General features: G+C 43.8%; 1 protein-coding gene across 5 annotated transcripts in view; it reads left to right on the top strand.

Annotated features, from left to right (window-relative positions):
* Positions 1-23205, top strand: part of LOC120988694 (septin-2A) — a 112869-nt gene that overhangs the window by 63380 nt on the left and 26284 nt on the right. For all 5 annotated transcript variants that reach the window (XM_040416339.1, XM_040416340.1, XM_040416341.1 and 2 more), the window contains 5 exons: positions 2494-2595; positions 5214-5359; positions 11456-11539; positions 11990-12047; positions 21425-21510. In XM_040416339.1, coding sequence (XP_040272273.1) covers positions 2494-2595; positions 5214-5359; positions 11456-11539; positions 11990-12047; positions 21425-21496 — 462 coding nt within the window. In that variant the 3' untranslated portion in view covers positions 21497-21510. The remainder of the gene's footprint in view (positions 1-2493; positions 2596-5213; positions 5360-11455; positions 11540-11989; positions 12048-21424; positions 21511-23205) is intronic.

Here is a 23205-nt window from a genome sequence, read left to right as displayed (position 1 = left end):
TTGATCTGGAGGGGGTCTGGGTTCATCATTCACCCTTTAAATATCCTTTAGCAGTATAATCACTGTAAGCAATTTCTACCTTTCCTAACGTAGCATCTTGTACAGGTGAAACTCGAAAAATTAGAATATCGTGCAAAGTTCATTTATTTCAGTAATGCAACTTAAAAGGTGAAACTAACATATGAGAGACTCGTTACATGCAAAGTGAGATATTTCAAGCCTTTATTGGTTATAATTTGGATGATTATGGCTTATTATTATGATTATTGCTCAGGGGATATGGATTAATTAGCTGACTAGAGTGTGACACTTTGAGCCGAGAATATTGAACCTTTTCACAAAATTCTAATTTTGAGCTGCATCAATGCAATTCCTTTTAAGTTGCATTACTGAAATAAATGGACTTTTGCACGATATTCTCATTTTTCGAGTTTCGCCTGTACATTCTTCAATCCAAAGGACATACTGAACAAGAAAAGAAACCCTTTTTCATGTTTTTTTTTTTTAATAATGTTTTTGGATTGGATCTAGTGCAGTATTTCTTCAGGGCAAAGAAAAGCCAGATATTGCTTTGCAGGCGATAACAGGTGATTAACTGTGGTTAACAGAAGCCTGTGGCGATCAGCTGATTATTAGCTGGGCGTTTAGTCTCTGTTCAGGAGACAACCTCTTTAAGGGTTGCCCTGCTTTTATCCTCGTTTTAGGCCATCACTAGCTGATCGGTAGGGGTCTGACACTGCTGTTCGCATTATAGCTCTGGCATCAGAAGTTGGCAGTGGGCACCGTAACTATACAGCTCCATCAACTGGATAGTGGACAGAGTTCACCAATGCTGCACTGTTCCTATTGACTTCAGTAAGCTCCCTCCGCTGCAGCTGATCAGACCCCTGCATATCTTATACTGAGGACAGGCCATCACCTAGTGTCGGACAGTCCCTTTTAGTAAACAAGAATTATAATGCAGGACTTCCAGTCTCATGTCCTCATCTGATCTATACTGGCACTCAGCAAGTCTGATCCTCACGTTGCGACACATTTTATTACAGTTTTGGATAAAGTTACAGTAACTACAACACTGTGTGTGTAACTGTGTGTGATACAGTCTAAACAGCAGGAGAAACAATAGTAAGCCAGCAGGACGTCCAGCTGGCCCTCAGGCCTGGCCACGGCCTCACCTCTGATCATGCCAAGAATGCCGGGACCATACAGCATGCTGCTCAGCCAGAACCTGCAGGTGCCATTTCCCAGCTTCCAACATTATATAGCGTAAGATGGTTACAAATATAATGTTAATAAAATAATTAATATTTCTTAATTCAGAATACCCTAAAGCATGCTGCAAATATTTTGGCTCTGTCACTGTTAATTTGGTACGATCCTTTTTGATTTGTGCACAGATTTGACACTATATGAATAGCCAAGTCCTTTTTAGCATCTAAACTGGGGACACTTGTTTAGAGACTTCATTGCATAACTGCAGAGCATTCCTGAATAATCCCCTTTGAGATTTTTCCATTGCATGCCAATGTCCTAAAACCTGACCTTGAAAAATAAGAATACATGAGTCGACGCTTGATGTACAGCAGCCATTTGGCATGATCCTGTAGAAATAACCCGAGGCAGGATTAACTCTGCTCTCCACTTCCAGAGATTCTTCTGGTCTTTAGTTCCTTGGTTCAGCTTTGGCCCACTCTAGGGAAATGAGCGTGCTTCTAATACAATACTTGGAGAGATGACATCGTTTCAGATCTTTAATATACTTGCCAAATCATTTCATACTTTTCAGAGCAGACATTTGCTTGGTAGAGGGACTCGGCCTTCATCTGTTACATTTATACATTGGTGTCATTTGTGGGCCAGTCCCCATTGTAAGAACATTCAAAGTGCAGATCTTAGAAAAATAATCACAAGGCATTCCTCCCCAGAGAGGAAAAGACATCATTTCTGGAGACGGAGTTCATTATAACACACACTTACGCCCAACTTGCTTTGATGTTTTGGCAAAATTTTAAACTCTTGGTTCACGCTATGGCTTATTATTTTTGCAGAACTCTGGGGAAAGTTAGTGGTGGAACATCCGTTCACACTGAGAGCCCCATTAAACATTTGTTCCCAGTCTAAAGTCTCCCTCCTATGAGAAACTTTCCATTTTGTGAGCCTTGGTAGAACTGGCGCCAGCACTGCTATGCCCTCCAAAGATGACTCACATTGGCGTTAAAGTTGGAATCATGACAGCAGCGGCAAATTAGTCACATGACGTGCATCACCGGATCCTGACAGACCCCATTTACTTATAATGAGCTCAGTCGTGGTGTCCGTTAGTTTACCCTGCTTCAATGTTCTTCCCGATCAGCAGAGGCTGTGAACTTCTTGATGGCTGTGTAAATAAAATGCCCATTATTCTGCTTTCGCTGATTGGTTATCTTCTTAGGTGACATTTTCTGTTGCTTGGTGGAATAAACACAGTCATGTAATGTTTCCTGTCATTTACAGGTCCTAGATGAGATTGCCGAACACGGTATTCGTATCTACCAGCTCCCCGATGCTGACTCCGATGAAGATGAGGAGTTTAAAGAGCAGACTCGAGTATTAAAGGTGAGGTGTTAGTAAACCCATGCTCGCTATTGTTATGGAAATTACGACTTGCTAGTGATATTTGTTTTCTATAAAAGGAAAGTCTATAAGCTCCAACAGCCTAATCTTCGATTCTGTTTTCTAAAAATGAAACGTCTGTGCATTCCATGAAGTAGAAGAATTTATATCCATAGGGTAGGCTGTAATACTCTAGCCACAGGTCGTGGACTATACAAAGCAGAAAGAAATTCCTAATAACGCCACTTAATAAGCCCTAACCAGCAGGATCACCTCTTGAGTGATGGGGGTAGGGGGGGATTATGCTGCCTTTGCTTTCACTGGTGTGTGGCATTTGATGGTCTCAAGGCTAAGCTGTACATCCAGCGTAAACATGGAATAAATCTCTCAGCAGAGATTTGGGAGCAATCGCTCGTATAAAGCATTATTGTGCCTTGACGCCATGTGCAGCGTTACGTGTACTTACTCCTGACCCATGCAGTGAACTCTACAGGAGTAAGAGGTCATTATATTCATAGATGTTTTTTAGTGTGTTGCACAAGGTTGTTACTGCTTTGTAGGTTTTCTTGTACAGCTCCCTGTATTCAGGATGCTTCATTCATCATTTTACTTGAGTGCTCCTATAGCTGTGTTGAAAATGGTGGCAAAGTGAAAATAAGTTGACTGTAAGGCTAGTGTTATAGTCCCGGCAGAGAGAAGCCTGCCAAAGCTCTTTACATCCAGCATTGCCGGATGTTACTGCAATGCCCGCCGGCGGCATTATAATGGGATCCATCAGAGATCTGGCCGATACCCGGAAAATATGCCAGGATTTGGCTAGACAAAAAAAGCTGCATGCAATGGTTTTTGTCTGCCTGAATACCAGCGTATTTGCCAGGTAGCAACCGGATCTCCACCGGACCTCATTGTTGTCAGTGGGGCCGGCAGGCATTGCGGTAACATCTGGTAATGCCGGATCCAGAAAGCTCCCGACGGCTATTCTCTGCCGGAACTATACCACGAGTGTGAAAGAAGCCTAATAATATAACTGTAATCAGGGGCGGATTGGGAACTTAAAGTGGCCCTGGAAAAAAAAAATCTAAAAGTGGCCCCATTTTGTAGTTGGGTCTAAATTGATGGAAGGCAGGGCCATCAATACCATATTCTGGCACATTAAACCAAACCAACTGAGCCAAATACCACAGTCAATCACAAAATACTGCCAGCAGCACAAAATACATCCCCAAAAACTTCCACTCAGGCGGACCTCGGCATCAGCACACCGGGAAATTTCCCTGTAAGGTCTACGGCCAATCCACCCCTGACTGTAATACTGACTCACAGGATTAGGCTACCTTCACACTCGCGTTTTGTGCGGATCCGTCATGGACCGATCCGTTCAGATAATACAACAGTCTGCATCCGTTCAGAACGTATACATTTGTATTATCTTTAACATAGCCAAGACGGATCCGTCTTGAACCCCATTGATCGTCAATGGAGGACGGATCTGTTTTCGATTGTGTCAGTGAAAACGGATCCGTCCCCATTGATTTACAATGTGTGTGCCAGGATGGATCTGTTTGGCTCAGTTTCGTCAAGTGGACAGCAAAACGCTGCAATCAGCGTTTTGGTGTCCGCCTTCAGAGCGGAATGGAGACTGAACGGAGGCAAACTGCTGCATTCTGAGCGGATCCTTTTCCATTCAGAATGCATTAGAATGCAAACTCATCCGTTTTGGACCGCTTGTGAGAGCCCTGAATGGATCTCACAAATGGAAAGCCATAACATGAGTGTGAAAGTAGACTAACATAATTTCAAGTTTTTTCATAAATCAATAGTACAAGCAAAGATAAACCTTGTTATCTATCTTGTTAGAGATAAACTGCCTCCTTGTCCACTTATAAGGATGTCTCTGCCTCCTGCATTGGTCATTCACTCGCGATTTTACTGATAAAAGCCATCTTTAGTGAAGAGGGATTAACCGCTTTCAAACTACACCAGTCCAATGCTTCTAGCTGCTACCATTCATGAGATATCCGCAGCTAAAGCAGCCCTCCCCCCTCCACTTCTGCCCGAGCTCAGCTAGGGCAGAACAGTTAAGTACTTTTCCCACAGCAAAAGCTTGTTTTTAAGGAACTATTAGTGTCTGGATTGAGCTTTTATCTTCCGTTTTGTTTACATGGTACGGTACTACATAGATTTGCTTTATAACATTTTCCTTGTACAGATAACGTTCTAAAATGATTCCCCTGCCATTTTTTGTTTCCCGGCCTCCATTGGGGACGTGTCTACTCATATAACCACTGCAGCCTGTGCTTGGCTGTAGCAGTCACTTGTTGACACAGCTTGCATCAGTATAGGCCAGAGAACAGAAACTGGCCGGGGACCCACGGTATCGCAAGGCAATTTGTAAGTGGGTGTATTGCAGATCCACAGATAATCTGCATTAAAATCAAACATACTCTTTCCACATTTTTCCATCCTGAAAAATTCCTCTGCATGTATATGATGTTTATTGAAATCTCATCCATATGGCTGGTACTGTAATCTGCTGCAAATCCACAGTATATTGGTGTCTACGGACGTACCTTTAAAGTAGTCAGTGATGTAATCAGAGTCATGTTATTGTTTCTCCTTAGGCCAGCATCCCGTTTGCTGTCATTGGCTCTAATCAACTAATTGAGGTAAAGGGGAAAAAAATTCGTGGACGGCTGTACCCATGGGGTGTTGTGGAGGTGGAGAACCCTGAACACAATGACTTCTTGAAGCTCCGTACAATGTTGGTGTAAGTATGAAATGGCCAGTGGATGTTCTACAAAAACAGCTATTCTGTCTGGCTCACTTTCTGCAATTTGTAAGATTTCAGATTTTTTTTGGATAAAGGTTTTCATATGCCCGTGTGTTTGTTCTTCACATAAGATAAAAAGAGCAATAGAACACAAGCCACCATTTGTTTTTTTACTTGAGTTTTAGAAAGGACCTGTCAAAACAAAATGCAGTGCAATCTGCAAATTAATATTTAGTTTTGTGGGAAAAGATTCAGTAAAACTTGTAATTTATATCTCTGCTTTTTCTGACTTCAGTTGCACATAGGGAGGTGTTATCAGTGATTGATCACATTCTCTGTGTAAGTGTGTATACACAGATAGCTGTCAGTCACTGATGGCTGTACATGGGGGAGGTATTATCAGTGATAGCATTCTCTGTGTAAGTGTGTATACACAGATAGCTGTCAGTCACTGATAGCTGTACATGGGGGAAGCGTTATCAGTGATAGCATTCTCTGTGTAAGTGTGTATACATATAGCTGTCAGTCACTGATAGCTGTACATATGGGAGGTACTATCAGTGATTGATCACATTCTCTGTGTAAGTGTGTATACACAGATAGCTGTCAGTCACTGATGGCTGTACATGGGGAGGTATTATCAGTGATAGCATTCTCTGTGTAAGTGTGTATACACAGATAGCTGTCAGTCACTGATAGCTGTACATGGGGGAAGCGTTATCAGTGATAGCATTCTCTGTGTAAGTGTGTATACATATAGCTGTCAGTCACTGATAGCTGTACATATGGGAGGTACTATCAGTGATTGATCACATTCTCTGTGTAAGTGTGTATACACAGATAGCTGTCAGTCACTGATGGCTGTACATGGGGAGGTATTATCAGTGATAGCATTCTCTGTGTAAGTGTGTATACACAGATAGCTGTCAGTCACTGATAGCTGTACATGGGGGAAGCGTTATCAGTGATAGCATTCTCTGTGTAAGTGTGTATACATATAGCTATCAGTCACTGATAGCTGTACATATGGGAGGTGTTATCAGTGATAGCATTCTCTGTGTAAGTGTGTATACACAGATAGCTATCAGTGACTGACAGCTGTACATGGGTGAAGTGTTATCAGTGATTAATAGTATTCTCTGTGTAATTGTGTATACATAGCTGTCAGTCACTAATAACACCTCTCCTGTGAACACTGAAATAGCAGAGATTTCAATGCAAAAATCACAACTTTTACTGAATCTTTTCCAACAAAAATATATCATAGCTACCTTTCCATCTCATCTTTTTCACACCAAAAAATCCACAAAAATCATATTTGACTGGCGGGTGCATAACTTAGCTAATCCTGGGTATGGTCCCAAATAGAAATGCCTATAAAGAATAACAATAGTTAGTTCTGGGAATTGCACATTGGGGGCTGAATGCTAACACTGGAATTCTGCTGAAGAGCATTTATTTGTTCTCTTGTTGTATCTCTTGCTATGTATAATGTTAGTGGTAATAATGTTAGTCAAAGCAAGGAAATGGACCATATAAAGATGAATACATTTGAGAAATATACTGTATACATTTTATTAACCCCTTATGAATCATAAGTTTTTACATTTGTATCTGCCGTCCTCATGGCCATTACTGTATCAAATCATTTTTATTGATCACGTATACTAAGCATTTTCTGCAAGAACATTGTCATTTCCACCATAGTGCAGAACACAAGAAAGTATAGTAACATAGGACATCATCAGATGACACATGCATTTCAGCATGAGACAATGTACACAATCAAGAGTAAATGTAATAGTATACAATGTACACCTTCAAATTTAAATATGGCAAATTTTAAGGCACAAAACGTAACATAAGCCTAGCCCCCCCCCCAATGGATAGGAGCAAGAAAATCTCTGTCGTATTTTATAACACAATATGGGTATGAGACAACCACTCATTCCACAATCTCTCAAACTTCTGAGGACAGTCTCTCTTAACAAACACACTTTTTTCCATAATCAACATGTCATTCACCCTCCGCACGAATTCATCCATCGTTGGCGGACTCCCCTGGATCCACAGCTGCGCCACCAGTTTCCTGGCCACATATAACAGCCTTCCCCCGCCACCTTGACCGACTCACTTCCTCCAATCTCCGACATATATCCCAACACACAAACCTTAGGATCCTTTTGCAATCTCAGCGCCAATTTATTATTAATCATGGTCAGCACCTCATCCCAGTATCGACCTCATGGCCATTACTAACCGGTGAAAAAAGTAAGTACAGACTTATGCAGCCCATTGGAACAAAAATAATTAGTAAAATATTTAATTTTTAAATTTTACAACCAGTTTGCCAACATACTATTTAAATGTTAATAAAAATGCCCATCCTTAAAAAAGAAATATGACACGCCTGTAAAGCACAGAAGCTATGAGTTATCTCAAACGTTCTCAGAACAGCAAAATATGTTCTGGTAATAAAATAATTAAAAGGGTTTTCCAAGGCTTTAGAGCTAATGACCTATTCTCTGGATAGGTAATCGGTATTTGATCATGGGGTCCAACACCCAGGACCCCTGCCAATCAGTTGTCTGAGAAGGCACCAGTGGCCCTATAAGCACTGCAGTCTTCTCCTTGCTCACCAAGCACATTGTATATTGGCCGTGCTTGGTATCGTGCTCTGCCCTATGCACTTCTATTGGGGTGAACTGCTCCTGGGCCACGTGACGTCACTGTTTTAGGGAAAGCTGAGAGAAGGTCACGGCACTCACAGGAGAGCTGGTGCCTTCTCCAACAGCTGATTGGCGGTGGTCCCAGGTGTCGGACCCCCACCTGTCAGATGCTGATGACCAATGCTGAGGATAGGTCATCAGTAACAAGATACCAGAAAAAAAAAAAACTTTAATGGGTTAAACTTGTCAAAATAATAGTGGCTGCATCCAAAGATACAGTATGTCATTATTTTCTGATTGATTGTGGGTCCGAAAGCTTCCAGATGTTGTACAGCTTGGCCATTTCACGTGAATGAAGCTGACTTCAAGTACCTGTACTGAATGAGAGTGGCACTGTGCATGGAAAATTTTAATTCATTCTTTTGTTCTAAGAATCATTTGGCTTCCCAGCAGTTGGCCCCCCTACAATAGGCAAGTGATGAGATGGCAATAGGGTCTCTCTTGCTTGGGTAGGAAGCTCCTTTAATAAGTTGCGTCTCTAATTCTATAGATAATTCTAGATGACTTTTTATGAACTACTTGAACCACAGCGACCCCTGCTGGTGACAGTAAATACTCTCCTAAATAACCAGTGAACCGTTTATAGAGCGTGTTTATTTGATATGATTTTTTTTTTTTTGCTGTTCTCCTTTGAAACAGTATTTATTGATTTGGGTACATAAATGTGTTACTATGTGCTTCTCATACTTTAATTACCTTTTTTTGTACTTGGATTATTTAATCTTAGATTAATGAAATTTAAGCTAAAGTGTAATTGAAGTTTAATTGTTCATTGCATAAATTCAGCCGTGTAGTGAAGTTCTCCTAATGGCTCCGCTTTCACAGTTGGGGGACTGATCTATATACAGCTGAAAGTAACAGATTAGAAAACGAGTCATATTCCCATTACTGATGTGTCTATGCCGGGGATAATGAAACAGTCGGAACAATTTAATGTGAGTGTGTAAATGAAAGTAATCACTCACACTGTTACAGTGCAGGACTATATTGTCCTATATTCATAAAACCTCGAATGAGAGACTGTTAATTAGGTTGTTGGCTTCTTGGTTGGTTTCCTGATGATAAGATCAAAGTAGTCGCCTGCTGGGAACTCCCGTGATCAGCTATTATGTATGGGGAAACCTGACAGTAAGTATTTAATTTCCCTGCAGCACCACCACAGGAGAAATGAAGTATTACAGAGTGCCTATTCAAATCAATGGGCTATCTATGGACAGAGGGAGATACTCTTTGTAAGCACTCTCCACTCTGGCCACCATCTGAGGATCAGCTATTAAAGAGGACCCATCACCTCTCCTGACGTGTCTGTTTTAGAAACTACTTTTATTCCTCATGTATTAACAATTACCATTAACAAGTACCATTCCTTTATTACTCCTGCTAGAAGTTATGAATGAATTACTGTCAGTTTGCAATGAATGTCCAGATGGGTGTTACTGTTTGGGGCTGTGTCCCTGCACAGTCTGACCCTGGCAGCACGTATTGAGGAATAGCGGACTGTGCATGGACACACAACCAACTGGTTCTTCACAAACTGTTAAGGCTCCATTCACCAGTCCGCAAATGGGTCCGCATCCGTTCCGCAATTTTGCGGAATGGGTGCGGACCCATTCATTCTCTATGGGGACGGAATGGATGCGGACAGCACACAGTGTGCTGTCAGCATCCGCATTTGCGGAGCGCGGCCACGATCTTCAGGTCTGCAACTCCGCAAAAGATAGAACATGTCCTATTCTTGTCCGCAGCTTGCGGACAAGAATAGGCATTTCTATAGGGGTGCCGGGCGGGTGTGTTGCGGATCCGCAATACACCACGGACGTGTGAATGGAGCCTAACAGGAATAATAAAATAATGACACAGCATAGTCGGTAAGTAAAGAAGCTTCAGGATTGGGATTACATGGGGAATGCAAGCAGTTACTAAGACAGACATGTCGGGAGAGGTGATGGGTCCTATTCAACTCAGAATTCCCTAAACGGGGTGTATGAAAATAGGGTTTTTCTTAATTGGCCAGCTGTACTAATCCAAAGTCATGGGTGAAGTAGTTGACCTATATGAGGGCAGACTGGATAGGGATTCAGGTATCTCTGCAAAGGCATTGGTGAAGATTAATAAGCCACGTAGAGGAATGATGCCCAAGGTGGCAGCAGCTTCATCTGTATAGAAATGAGCGTGTACATTCAGTAGATTCAGATCTATATTATAGTTGCAGATATTTGGGGTGACCGCTTGGAGCCATATAACCTTTGGATGGTTATTATCTTATATCTGTCCAAATTTTACAGTGGACTCCACCTTTTTACAAAATGTACTGTCTGAGCTGCTAATGACACATTATACAGTTGAAAAGTGGTACCAGTGATGTAAAGCAAACTGTTTAAAAGTGCAAGCACGTTTTATCCAAGGCCAGGAAAGTGTTTAACATAGAAAAATATGCAGTCACCTTTTCAACGCCGTTCTGACCCAGTGAGTGAGGATGCTATGGACAGGGAGTGTCAAGCCCTGTCTGGTCACATGCACTGCCGCAGCTATTCACTGGCCTCAGCTGTGATATGTCCCCAAGAGGCAGTGACAGCTGAAGGCTATGTTACCACTGACGGGACTCACTCTGGCAGTCCACAGGAGTCCTCAGCGCTGGATCAGAGCAGTATGGAATAGGTGAGTATTTTCTTTATGTGAAACACTAACCCCACTTGCATAAATTAGTTTTCAGGTTGGTTAACCTCCAGCAAGCCTTACTAAGTATAGTGATACATATATAGAATGTCTGCGCCGAGTCCAGATCAGTTATGTGTCCATACACAAAATCACTACCCGCTGTGTGCCCACAACCCAGCCCTGGAATGAGAGGTCTCCTGAGCATGTGCACATAATGGAGAGGAATCCAGGAGATCTCCTCTCCAGGGTGGTGGGGTTGAGTATTGACATGCACATCACTGATCTGGAGTCAGCGGCAGATGATCTGTACACGTATTACTGCACCTAACAGGGCTTGTCAGAGGTGAGTTACCTTTAAATTTTGGCATACTGTAATTCATAAGCAGAGTTTTCCTTGACATATTTTTTATTTTATTTTACAAAGGTTTGTCTTTCTTACATTTTTAACAGTTGAACTGACCAAATGTCAGTTATATTACTTATATAGGGAATATGTCCACACAATATAAAGCGTATTGTTCTGAAAAAGGAACTCTTAAGGCCTGAGATCTCCAGCCCAACTCCTATTGTCTAATTGTTCTCCTCAGTGGGAAGAGGTTTTTTCATTTTATGTGGAGTGTGGTCAAGCACGTTACAATGATGATCTATGAATGTTTTCATAGGCTGGCTTTCATGGTTTGAAGGCTTTGGTGTTTTATCTTCACAGGACGCACATGCAGGACCTACAAGAGGTCACTCAGGATCTGCACTATGAAAACTTCCGCTCTGAGAGATTAAAACGCACTGGAAAGTGAGTGATCATTGATTTTGTTCAACATATCAGTCTATGAAGCTATTGGCAACGTCAAACTAAAGGGCTCTTTACACGGGGCAAGAATGGCCCAGATAATCATTAACGAGCGTTCATAGTAACGCTTGTTAGCGATGATCGGGAAGTGTAAATGTACCAATGATTACCCGATGAACTAGCGAAATGCTCGTTCATCGGGTAATCCGATCGTTTGTGTTCACGCAAAAGTAATCGTTTACTGACAGCAGATCTTGCCATGTAAACATGATCTCTTGCCAGCAAACAACGAGTACTTATGGGGAAGAGCGATGGCATTAGCGATCGTTCCTTCCCATACTCTACCACTAGCGAACAGCAGAATGTCGGGAAGGAACGCTGTCCTCCCAACAATCTGCTGTGATATTGTCCTGTAAAGGGACCTTTAAACTCAACATTGTTGTCTTGTTGTAGGCCAGTGGAGGAGGAAGTGATGGACAAGGACATGATCCTGCAGCAGAAGGAGGCTGAGGTGAGTGAGCCCTGGTCATTGCTGGCTTCAGGTTCTCTAACGTGCACTCTATGCACCATACATACATACATCCTCTTGTGCTCATATTGCTTGACCGTTGCTTTAAAGATTATCTTTCACTTTTTAGGGTACCTCTGGGATTCCTGGCACAGGGCACATGAATCCTCTCTAAGCTTCAGCTTAGAGAGGATTGTGAAGCCCGATAGATGTGAAGCCCGATAGCTCAGCTGAATGTAATGATACCTTTCACTTAGAGATCTGTTGCTTCCTCCTGGAGAAAAATAATTTTATTTTTTTAAATAAAGAGCAGTAAAGTGCACTGAGGGCTGGCCTAAACCACCCAGTGCACCCTAGCTCCTCCTGCTTCCTCCTTGCTCCTCCGCCTTCTTGAATGATAGGGCCAGGCTCCTGCTTAGTCATCTCATCTTGCTTGGCCTTGTCAATCAGGAAGTAGAGGGTGGGACTGGCAGAGGAATCAAGGTTGCACAGAGTGGCTTGGGCCTGCCTTCATTGCACTTAACTGCGTATTTGCATATGGATTAGAAGTACTCTTTCTCCAGAATGAAGCAACGGATCACTACTTGAAAGGTATCATTAGATTCGGCTGAGCTAGCCCTACAAGGCATTGTGCCTTGTATGAAGTTCCTGCTGACTGACTCCCAGACTCCACCCAGATGCTTCCTTTAAAGTGTTCCAGGCATCCCAAAACCTTTTCCCTCTTTACACACAGCAAGTACCTGATAACTTTCTGTGTTGAGTAGAATGTGGTTTGTTACTGTTCTGTTCTTGACATATCGGAAACCTGTCCCACTTTCTGCTGAGCTCGTATTGGGCTTGAGCTCGTATACACAGCTGCCAGTCTCAATAGGAAGTGTTGCTTTGTGTTGGGCATATCAGCAGCATGAGTCTGTAATAGGACGGGAGGTGGACTGTAGACTACCTAAGACTTTTCTTTGACTGTGCAGCCACGCTGCTGCAATAGATGGTAGCTCTGCCCTAAATTTGCTCTCAAAATCCCCATTTAATTTATAGGGACACCTACATCACAAAATACCATATATTAACTTAGGCAAAGTTTCGCACTGGCGTTTATCTTTTCCGGCAGGTTAGTCCATACTACAGTGTGCACACGTGAGCTGCCAGAAGTCCGCCCGGCCCAATTCACTATAATGGGGAGCGGAGTAGATCCGGCCGCAGTACGGCAAATATGCAGAGAGACTGCCGGACAAATACCGCTGCACGATCTCTGCCACTCCCCATTATAGGGAATGGGGTCGGACGGACTTCCTGCACACTGTAGTACGGATCCGGCAGGCTGTTCCTTTGCCGGAAAAGATAAATGCCAGTGTGAAACAGGCCTTATGTGAAATATATATATATTTTTTTTAACAAACATAATGGGTGAATACTTTTCTGGATGTGATATTTTGAAGTCACCCCATGTATTCTACTTCCTGTCCTGGCTCTTTAACTTCCTCTATGTTTGGACTTTCAGGGTACATGCACACGGTCATGATTCATGTGCGGAGAATCCGCACTGAAATCCGCAGGTGTTCGCAGGCAAATCTGTGTGGTCAATAAGCATCAATTGGTGCGGATTTGCGTGCGGATTCGGTGCAGATTTTCCGCTTGACAACCAGATTGAAAATGTGTGCCATGCAGGGCGCATAGCGCAGCCTTCCTTGACGCAGCGCTGACAGCATGTTCATCCCGTTGTCGGTCAGCATGGTTCAGATTTTCAGTTGTCGTGGAGAAAGCCAGGATTTGATTTCTTGATGCATCACACGGAGCAGTTCCTCCCCTGTGTGACTCCGTTCGCCAAGGCAAACCAGGTGCAGAACAGCATGACACCGCCGTGCCCTGCATATGTGGTATGCTGGAGGGGCACTGTGACTTCTCCCTGCAGTGGAGGATGAGGATGCAGAGGCGGACATTGTCGCAGGACCAACGGCGTGAAAATGTAGAGGCGGAAGCGGCGTGACCTGGCCAAGTTGCTGGTGTGGAACCACATTCACTCAGTGAGACGTAAAGGACATATATTGTCCCTGATCGTAGTTACAACTCCACTCGTCGGCACTGCCATGCACTTTGGCAGACACCGACTGGCTCAAGAACTGGCCCACCTTCTATTCTACATATGTGTGCAGGCTGGTACTGCCTTTTTCGCAAATAAATGACGGCTTGTGACTCTCCACCTCGGCTCGGCACAAGCCATCAGTTCTCTGAAAGGTGCAAAGTCCACCACTTGGAAAGGGAGGGACTGCAGCACCAGCAACTTGGACAGGAGCACGTTCAGCTTCTGTGCCGTTGGATGCGTGCATGCATGCTGCTGTCTCTTGGCAATCGCTTCGGTGATTGATTGCTGACTGAATGACTGACGAGGAGTTGGAGCAGGAGCATCTGGATCAGCAGAAGATGGGATTGACAGACAGCTCCCTTCGGCTGAGATGGTGGAGCCTTGACTGGCTTAAACTGGGTGCGTGCCAGTGGGTGATGTAGCGGTAGCTGCGACAGGCTGGACCACCACATCAGAGCCACGGTTCTCCCAGGCCACTTTTATGGTGACGCTGCATTTGTTGACGCAGGGCTGTGGTGCCAACATTGGCACCCTGCCCATGCTTTACCTTCTGCCCACATATTTTACATATGGCCATGTTGACCTCCTCTGGCGGCTTCACAAAAAACTGCCACACCACCGAGTACCTGATTTTCCCCCCAACACTACTCACTGGCTGACTGCTCCCGTCGCTGCTTCCGTGAACCCGTGCACCACTCCTTTCCGGGCAGGTAGGCTTCTGCAAAGCTGGTGGTCTACCCTGTGCCCGTTTGGCTCCCGACCTCCCACTGCTGCCACCCTGCTGACTCCCGGCCACGCTAGCGACTCGCTGGCTCATGGGCTAGCTGCCACCCTCTTCTCCTGATGATGACGAAGCCCCTTCTTCACCTGGCTCCCAAGTGCGATCGGCTTCATCATCATCGAGTAGTGTCTGCACGTCACTGATGTCCTCCTCAACAGTCTCTGGGTCAGGAGCCTGACCGCTACCAACACAAGCTCCCGCGCCACTCTCCTTATCACTACTTGCCCGCCTAGCGGAGGAAGCGGCGGATGTCTCCTCCTCCAGATCTTGGCTGGGCAGTAGCTGCTGACTGTCCTCTAGTAGCTCTTCCTCGGTGGAGCTGAGCCCACAGCGTGTAGTACTTCTCGCGGTAAAGGAACAGAAAAGGCCAGAGGCAGGTTGAGGACAGGTGAGGGTACAGGGCCTGCTCCCGGGCCATGCCAACTAAGGGTTGTGTCTGACGAACCCACCGACTGTTGGCTGGGGGTGTCTGATGTCACTTGGGATGACGTGGATGACTGAGTTAACCAATCGAGAACCGCTGGGTTGCTGGTCAAGCCACGACCGCTAGATCACACCGGGAGCTCAGGCCTCTCGCTGCGACCTTTGCTTGCGCCAAAAACATTCAGACCTCTGCTACTCCTCTGTGCATGGCCTTGCACTTCTCTGCCTGACATACTTGTAGCTGAACTAAACAAATTAAACGGAAATTAAAACACCCCTAAAATATATTTTTATTTTTGTACTGAAATAGTCCACTAAACGCTTTCACCACAATTAACTGCGGAACTGCACTGAGAATATATTTTTCTTGTTGTACTGAAATACGACCCTATACGCTTTGACGAGAAAAAACTGCAGCAGTGAACTAAGAAAATATTTCTTGTTGGATTGAAATAGGCCACTATACGCTTTGACCAGAAAAAAATTTATGAATCTGATTGAAGTGTGTATATATATTTCTTGAAGTACTGAAATACACAACTATACGCTTTCAGCAGAAATCACTGCAGCAGTGCACTGAGAATATATATTTCTTGTTGCCCTGAAATTGGCCACTATACGCTTTGATCAGAAAAAAAATTAAGAATCTAATTGAAGTGCGTATATATATTTCTTGAAGTACTGAAATACGCAACTATACGCTTTCACCAGAAATAACTGCAACAGTGCAGTGCGTATATATTTTTCTTTTTTTACTGTAATACGCCCCTATACGCTGTCAACAGAAATAACTGCAACAGTGCAGTGCGTATATATTTTTCTTTTTTTACTGTAATACGCCCCTATACGCTTTCACCAGAAATAACTGCAACAGTGCAGTGCATATATATTTATCTTTTTTTACTGTAATACGCCCCTATACGCTGTCAACAGAAATAACTGCAACAGTGCAGTGCGTATATATTTTTCTTTGTTACTGAAATACGCCCCTATATGCTTTCACAACAAATAACTGCAGAAGTGAAATGCGTATATATTTTTCTTGTAGTACTGAATAAGATACTAAGATATAAGCCACTAAAGGCTTTTCAGCATAACACTTGCACCCCAATAACAAAAAGCTGGAATGACATGCTGTCTAATGACTATTTGGATCCTCAAATAATCGTTCCCTGCACTTGTAAATTACTTTCCTATCAATGTCACTTGCACCTTCTGACGTCTCTCCCTGCACTAAGATACTGTGAAATGATTCCTCCTTATCCTTTCCCTCCACTTATAAATAGTTTTTTCTGTCTATTTTTTTTCTTTCCACAATGAGGTTTTTCCAATTGCTGTCCCTAGCGCCTTCACACGTCTGTCCCTGCACTCAGAACACTGGAAAATTGCAGAATCTAAAATTGCTGCCGTATTTAAAGGGCTCTGACATCACAGGACTGGCTGGCTGCTAATTGGCTGCATGCAGGCACGTCAATCTGGGTGATCCTGCCTTCCCAGAATTCCTTGCCCCATGTCCTCAGTCCTCACACATGTAGTCCCCATTTTAGGAAAAAAAGGGGATTTGTTACCACGAAGCACGAGCAAATTCGCATTCGTTGCCAATTGAATTTTTCCTGAAGTTCTAAACGAATTCCACTTCGTCAGCTTTGATTCGCTCATCTCTAATTATAATTATTCTATACCTGCTGTAATGTAACATCGGTACTCCGTGCATTGACTTTCTGATGTAGTTGTGTTCATTGTCAGCAGTCAGTCAGCATAAGCTTCAAAATAAGTATCCGAAACTTCATAAGCTTCATTGAAGTGGAGGGGGCAGAGTGATACTTTGGCATTGATAGAAACCACAGACTCTTAGAATAACTGTTCTCTTGTTTTTGTTATACTGTGATCAAATGTTATTCTGGTTCTTGTCCACAAGGTGGAGCTGTGGTACCTTCGGTAATGGAGAATGCTGTCCGTATTCATTTAGCAGCATTGCCATAAACTAATTATTGGCTGAGCCCCACCTTGCTGTTTGGAACATAAAATACACAGAAGGGTACATGTAATGCAGAGTCCATATTTAAATAGCCCACAGTGTTTCACAAATATATAAAAGCAGCTCATATAAAGCATCTTGTGTATGGTCATTTACTAGATCAGTTATAGGAGATCTTTCTTACCAGAGATTACCTCTTGAAAATTCAGACAAGCACATCACCCCTGGACCTGCTCCCAGAACAGGGACAGCCAGGTATTTCCTCAGAAGCAGCCAACACGGGATGGCCCAAATCCACCGGAATGAGAGCCACTCTCCTAGTACAGCCCTCTGTTTTGGGTTTTAGTAGGGACCCCTCTGTGATGCCCATATGCCGTAATAGAATATACGGACATGGGTTGTCTTTGTGAGAAAACCACTTTGTGTCCATGAGCCAAGGAATCTGAGCACTGTTGAATACGTATGCTTAAAGGAAACCTGTCACCTCCTAAATGCATGTAAACCCGCCAGCAGTACCTCAGGGTACCCTGCAGTGTGATACTAATCATACTTTTCATCCTGCAGTCCGATGCTGTATAAGGTCAGAAAACGATCTTTTATCCTCCGTCCGCGCAATTCGACTTCGCTTTCCCAAGTCTCGCGCATGTGCGGTGCCCTCTGTTTTACTGCGCGATGCCATGTCAGGGCATGGGATCGCGCAATAAAATAGAGGGCACCGCACATGCGCGAGACTTCAGGAAGCAAAGCCGAATTGCGGGCTGTCACTCAAAGGCAAGAGGGGGTGTGGTTACCTTGACTTGAAGCAAGGAGGCCGCTGCCCCCTTGACTTCAAGCTGACATGCAAATTAGCGCGGACGGAGGATAAAAGATCGTTTTCTGACCTTATACAGCATCGGACTGCAGGATGAAAAGTATGATTAGTATCACACTGCAGGCTACCCTGAGGTACTGCTGGCGGGTTTACATGCATTTAGGAGGTGACAGGTTTCCTTTAAGAACTAGTCTGGTCAATACAAAATCCTCAGTTTGTGCTATTTTGGTCTTTATGAAGCAAAGTAACAAATCGCCAAAATGATGATTTAGTTGGACTTAAACTTTTAGATGCAGTCATCCCATGCGCTGTGTGCAGCAGGAGGTGGTGGGAAAGACAGAGGTACGATCATGTGGACGCCTTTATCTGCCACCATTCTGCAGCTTGCTCTGTTGTGTTCACTTGGCCATATATACTTTTTATATACTAACAAACTCCCTATGCACATGCACTCTCTCAGTATGGCCAAGTGTGCATGTTTCTCCTCCACCTCTAGTCTTATCTCCTTTGACAGCGGAAGATTGGGCATTTTGAAATTCGATATGTCCCATCCTTTTGTCTCTTGACATAAGCTGAACGAACATCTGCCAAACACTTACTACATACTAGATGGGTATGACCACTACAGTGTGTACGACCACGGGACTGCTGTAACTAAGAATCTGTTTGTCCCCTTACTTGCTGTTACAGAAAACACCTTTAGGTGCCATGACCTTATTTGTGCCATCTATAATGAGCTTTGTGCTGCCGATAGATGGCAGTAATCCTTCGTCCCTTGCTAGCAGATTCTTTCTGTACTGAGCTGGGATTTAAATGCAAACAGTGGGCGCAGTTACTTTGCACTGGCATGCTCGGGAGTTGTTGTTGAGCTCACAAGCAGTCACGTCAGTCCCTGGTTCACGCTCTGATCTCAGACTGGAATCCACTACATGTTATTCTTGGCCAAGGGATTTGCCCCATCCTTCTCCCCATGTCTTTGTCCAGGCGTAAGGTATTTTTATACCAGCGCAGCAGCAAACATCGTGGGAACATCCTGTCAGACGGGGCTCCTCCTTATTCCTCAGATTCATCCTTTACACTCCTTTCTATCCTGGTCCAGACAGACATATGGGAGTGACTGCAGTGGGTTTAACGTCCAGCATGGATTCTGTGTGCACATAATCGGATAGGGAAATGTTCCTGCTTATAAATACAGGTAAAGGAGAGTAGATCTGCAGTGAATATTAATACTGTATGTGAGCAGAATGTGGTCTTAGTGCTGGGAAATGCCTTTTTAGACATGGCCCTTTGGAGGTAGAATGTCGTGCCCCCATGTGCTGCTCTCCTGTAGTCCTCTGGACGGTGCTGGATAGTCACAGTTGTAAGCGCGTCTTCTCTTGATTGATTTCACACTCCGCTCCTAGCAGTGACGTCATATCATGTTAGTCAGGGAAGAGTGGGCATGCTCACAGGTGAGATGACTGTTATGACTAGTCACCAATACAGACTGCTCTCCAGTAGTCATCTGGACGGTGCTGGATAGTCACAGCTGTAAGCACGTCTTCTCTTCCTTCCTTTCCACAGGGGCATGTCTATAAGAGTATGTACAAGCAGTGTAACATCACAAAAACACTGCTGACGGGTTCCATTTAATATCCTTTGCAAGTCATACCTAAAAGTTACTTTTAGTCCTGCACGCACCCGCTCCCACTTAGGCATCTTTCACACGGGCGAGATTTCCGCGCTGGTGCAATGCGTAAGGTGGACGCATTGCACCCGCACTGAATCCGGACCCATTCATTTCTATGGGGCTGTGCACATGAGCGGTGATTTTCACTCATCACTTGTGCGTTCCGTGAAAATCGCAGCAAGCTCTATTTTGTGCGTTTTACACCCAATGCAGGCCCCATAGAAGTGAATGGGGCTGCATGAAAATCGCGAGCATCCGCAAGCAAGTGCGGATGCGGTGCGATTTTCACACATGGTTGCTAGGAGATGATCGGGATGGGGACCCAATCATTATTTTCCTTTATAACATGGTTATAAGGGAAAATAATAGCATTCTTAATACAGAATGCTTAGTAAAATAGGGATGGAGGGGTTAAAAAAATAATAATAATAATTTAACTCACCTCATCCACTTGTTCGCGCAGCCCGGCTTCTCTTCTGTCTTCTTTGATGATCTGTGAGGAAAAGGACCTGTGGTGACGTCACTGCGCTCATCACATGGTCCATCACATGATCCATTACGCAGGACATCACCACAGGTCCTTTTCCTCAAAGAAGAAGAAAGAAGAGAAGCCAAGCTGCGCGAACAAGTGGATGAGGGGAGTTAAATTATTATATTTTTATTTTTTTAACCCCTCCATCACTATTTTACTTAGCATTCTGTATTAAGAATGCTATTATTTTCCCTTATAACCATGTTATAAGGGAAAATAATAAAATCTACTCAACACCTAACACAAACCCGAACTTCTGTGAAGAAGTTTGGGTTTGGGTACCAAACATGCCGATTTTTCTCACGCGCGTGCAAAACGCATTAAAATGTTTTGCACTCGCGTGGAAAAATTGCACATTTTCCCGCGACGTACCCGCATCTTATCCAGCCCAAATCCGTGACGCCCGTTTGAAAGAGGCCTTAGACTTCTGATACTGGGAAAGTTCTGCTGCTGTTTATTGTTGCATTGGCTCTCTTGAGACTATTTTTAGAAATTCTGGATGTTGAAATGATCTTTGGGTAAAGTCTTATGAGTGTTTTTCTCAGCTATGGGATGTTCAGGACTGGTAGACTGCCAGGTGCTGGGTTTTATTGTGGTGCACTGTTAGATCTTTGCACTCTTCTGCCAAGCAGTGACTTGTACACGGCAGGCCTCCTCCCTCCGTTATAACTTTACATCTTAGCACACTGGTCCTAGCTTTGCTGGCGTTTGTCCATTGCAAGCAGAAGTCCAAGGAGGAGGGTGGGCACATTTCCTGAGTGTACCCAGCTAATGGAAATTCACTTATTAACTAGGACAAGGGAACTGGCAGCCAGACTGTGATAAAAATAAATGTCAAGTGCAGGAATATTTAGACTGTTCATGTTTTCTTTAAAAGTGTGGCCCCTTAGTAGCTAAACCACTTTGAATATATCTTTTTTTTTGCACAATGTCCCATTGTAAAGCTTATTTTATTATGTCTAATAATTCCATTACCCATAACAGTGAATACATTCATTGCTACTGTTGGATTAATGAATGCACATTTCATGAATACATGAGTCCTCAAGGTTTTTTTTTTTCAATATTGCTCACTAGCTCCCCCTTCTGTTTTGATTATTTTCCAGTTACGGAGAATGCAACAGATGATTGCACAGATGCAGGCTCAGATGAGGATGAAACCTCCCGGAGATGAGTGAGCTGCTCCTTTAAGGTAAGACGCTCTTCATGTTCTTGTTAAGGTCTGGGAAAACAGACGGTTGTGTATGCACAGTATTCGGCCAGCTCATTGGATCTGGGGCAGCCTTAACATTCCCAGCCTCTCCTCTCGGGACAGACCTCCTAGTCCGGTTGAGATGTCTGGTTTTCATTCCCCAGTCATATCAGGTCTGGTCAGCCCATTGGTGGTAAAGCTTTTCTAGGAGAGAGAGAGTAAAACTCCCTGTTTCACAGACTGGATTTTACATTTTCATTGTTTAGATTATATTCTCCTCAGTAACCTTGTTTCTAGAGCCCACATTCCTTGACCAAAATAACCAGCTACCCCCCTTCCATATGTAGCTCACAAGACAACATCTGTCGCTCCACCCCTTGTAATTCTAGTCCAGTCAGCCCTCATATTGATGAATCATACCTTCAGATTAAAAGATCCGCTGTATCTTTGCACATCACCACTGGTCTTTGCTAGTCTTTAATGCATATTTATATTGTATTTTTAGTATTGAGTAATTTAACTGTCCCTCCAAAACTAGTATATTGAGAATTCATTCATAGGACTGACTCCCACTGAGCTTAGGGAGCTGTCACTACCGAATGCAGTGCTCCCTGCAGACAGCAAGTGAGCAGGTGATGCTGAGCAGATTGATATATAGTTATATGGAAAAAAAATTAGTAAAACTCTCTTAATTTATACATTTATATCTCTGCTTTATCCGAACTTAAAGGGAACCTGTCACCGGGATTTTAGGTATTGAGCTGAAGACATGGGCTGCTAGATGGCCGCTAGGACACCCGCAATACCCAGTCCCCATAGCTCTGTGTGCTTTTATTGTGTAAAAAAACCGATTTGATACATATGCAAATGAACCTTAGATGAGTCCAGCGTTCTCTGACTCTGAGCCTAGCACTGCCCCGCAACCTCCGAATCTCCTCCTTGCTCCCCGACGTCACGAAGCTAGAGCGCCTTAATCTCACGATGCGCGAGCTAGTGCATGCGCAGTTCGTTCCCTGAGGCTGATGCCAGCACAGGAAAGGAACACTATGCCGACACTGCGCATGTAGTAGCTCTCGCATTGCGAGATTACGGGGAGCAAGGAGGAGATTCGGAGTATGTGGGGCGGTGCTGGGCTCCTTCACAGTAGGCATGGCTGGGCTCCGGAGACGTTAGTAGCCTCATTTACATATATATATATATATGTATATATGGGTTTTTTTACACAATAAAAGCACAGAGAGCTATGGGGAATGGATATTGCAGATGTGCTAGCGGCAATCTAGCAGCCCATGTCCTCAGCTCTATACCCAAAATCCAGGTGACAGGTTCCCTTTAAGACCAACCTGTATACAGTTATCAGTGACTGACAGCTATCTCTGTATAAACTCTTAAGGACCCTTTACACTAGCCAATTTTGCAGGCGATTGTCGGGAAGGAAGCATTCCTTTTCAGCAAACGAACCGCTCATCCGTGAAGGAGACCACTGCATTTAGATGAAGCGATCTCTAACACAGTATAGAGAGGAGCGGTCGCTAATGCAATCACTTGTCCCCATACAGACATTTTTGCTGGCAGCAGAGCGTGTTTACACAGCACGATCTGCTGGCGGCAAACACAGATTTCAGTAACCTAGTATATATCATAGTAACATAGTATATAAGGCTGAAAAAATACATTTGTCCATCCAGTTCAGCC

The sequence above is a fragment of the Bufo bufo genome, chromosome 2 (genome assembly GCF_905171765.1).
Source record: "Bufo bufo chromosome 2, aBufBuf1.1, whole genome shotgun sequence".
NCBI lineage: Eukaryota > Metazoa > Chordata > Amphibia > Anura > Bufonidae > Bufo > Bufo bufo.
The sequence above is the reverse complement of the archived record's forward strand: the minus strand, read 5'-3'. Positions and strand labels throughout refer to the sequence as shown.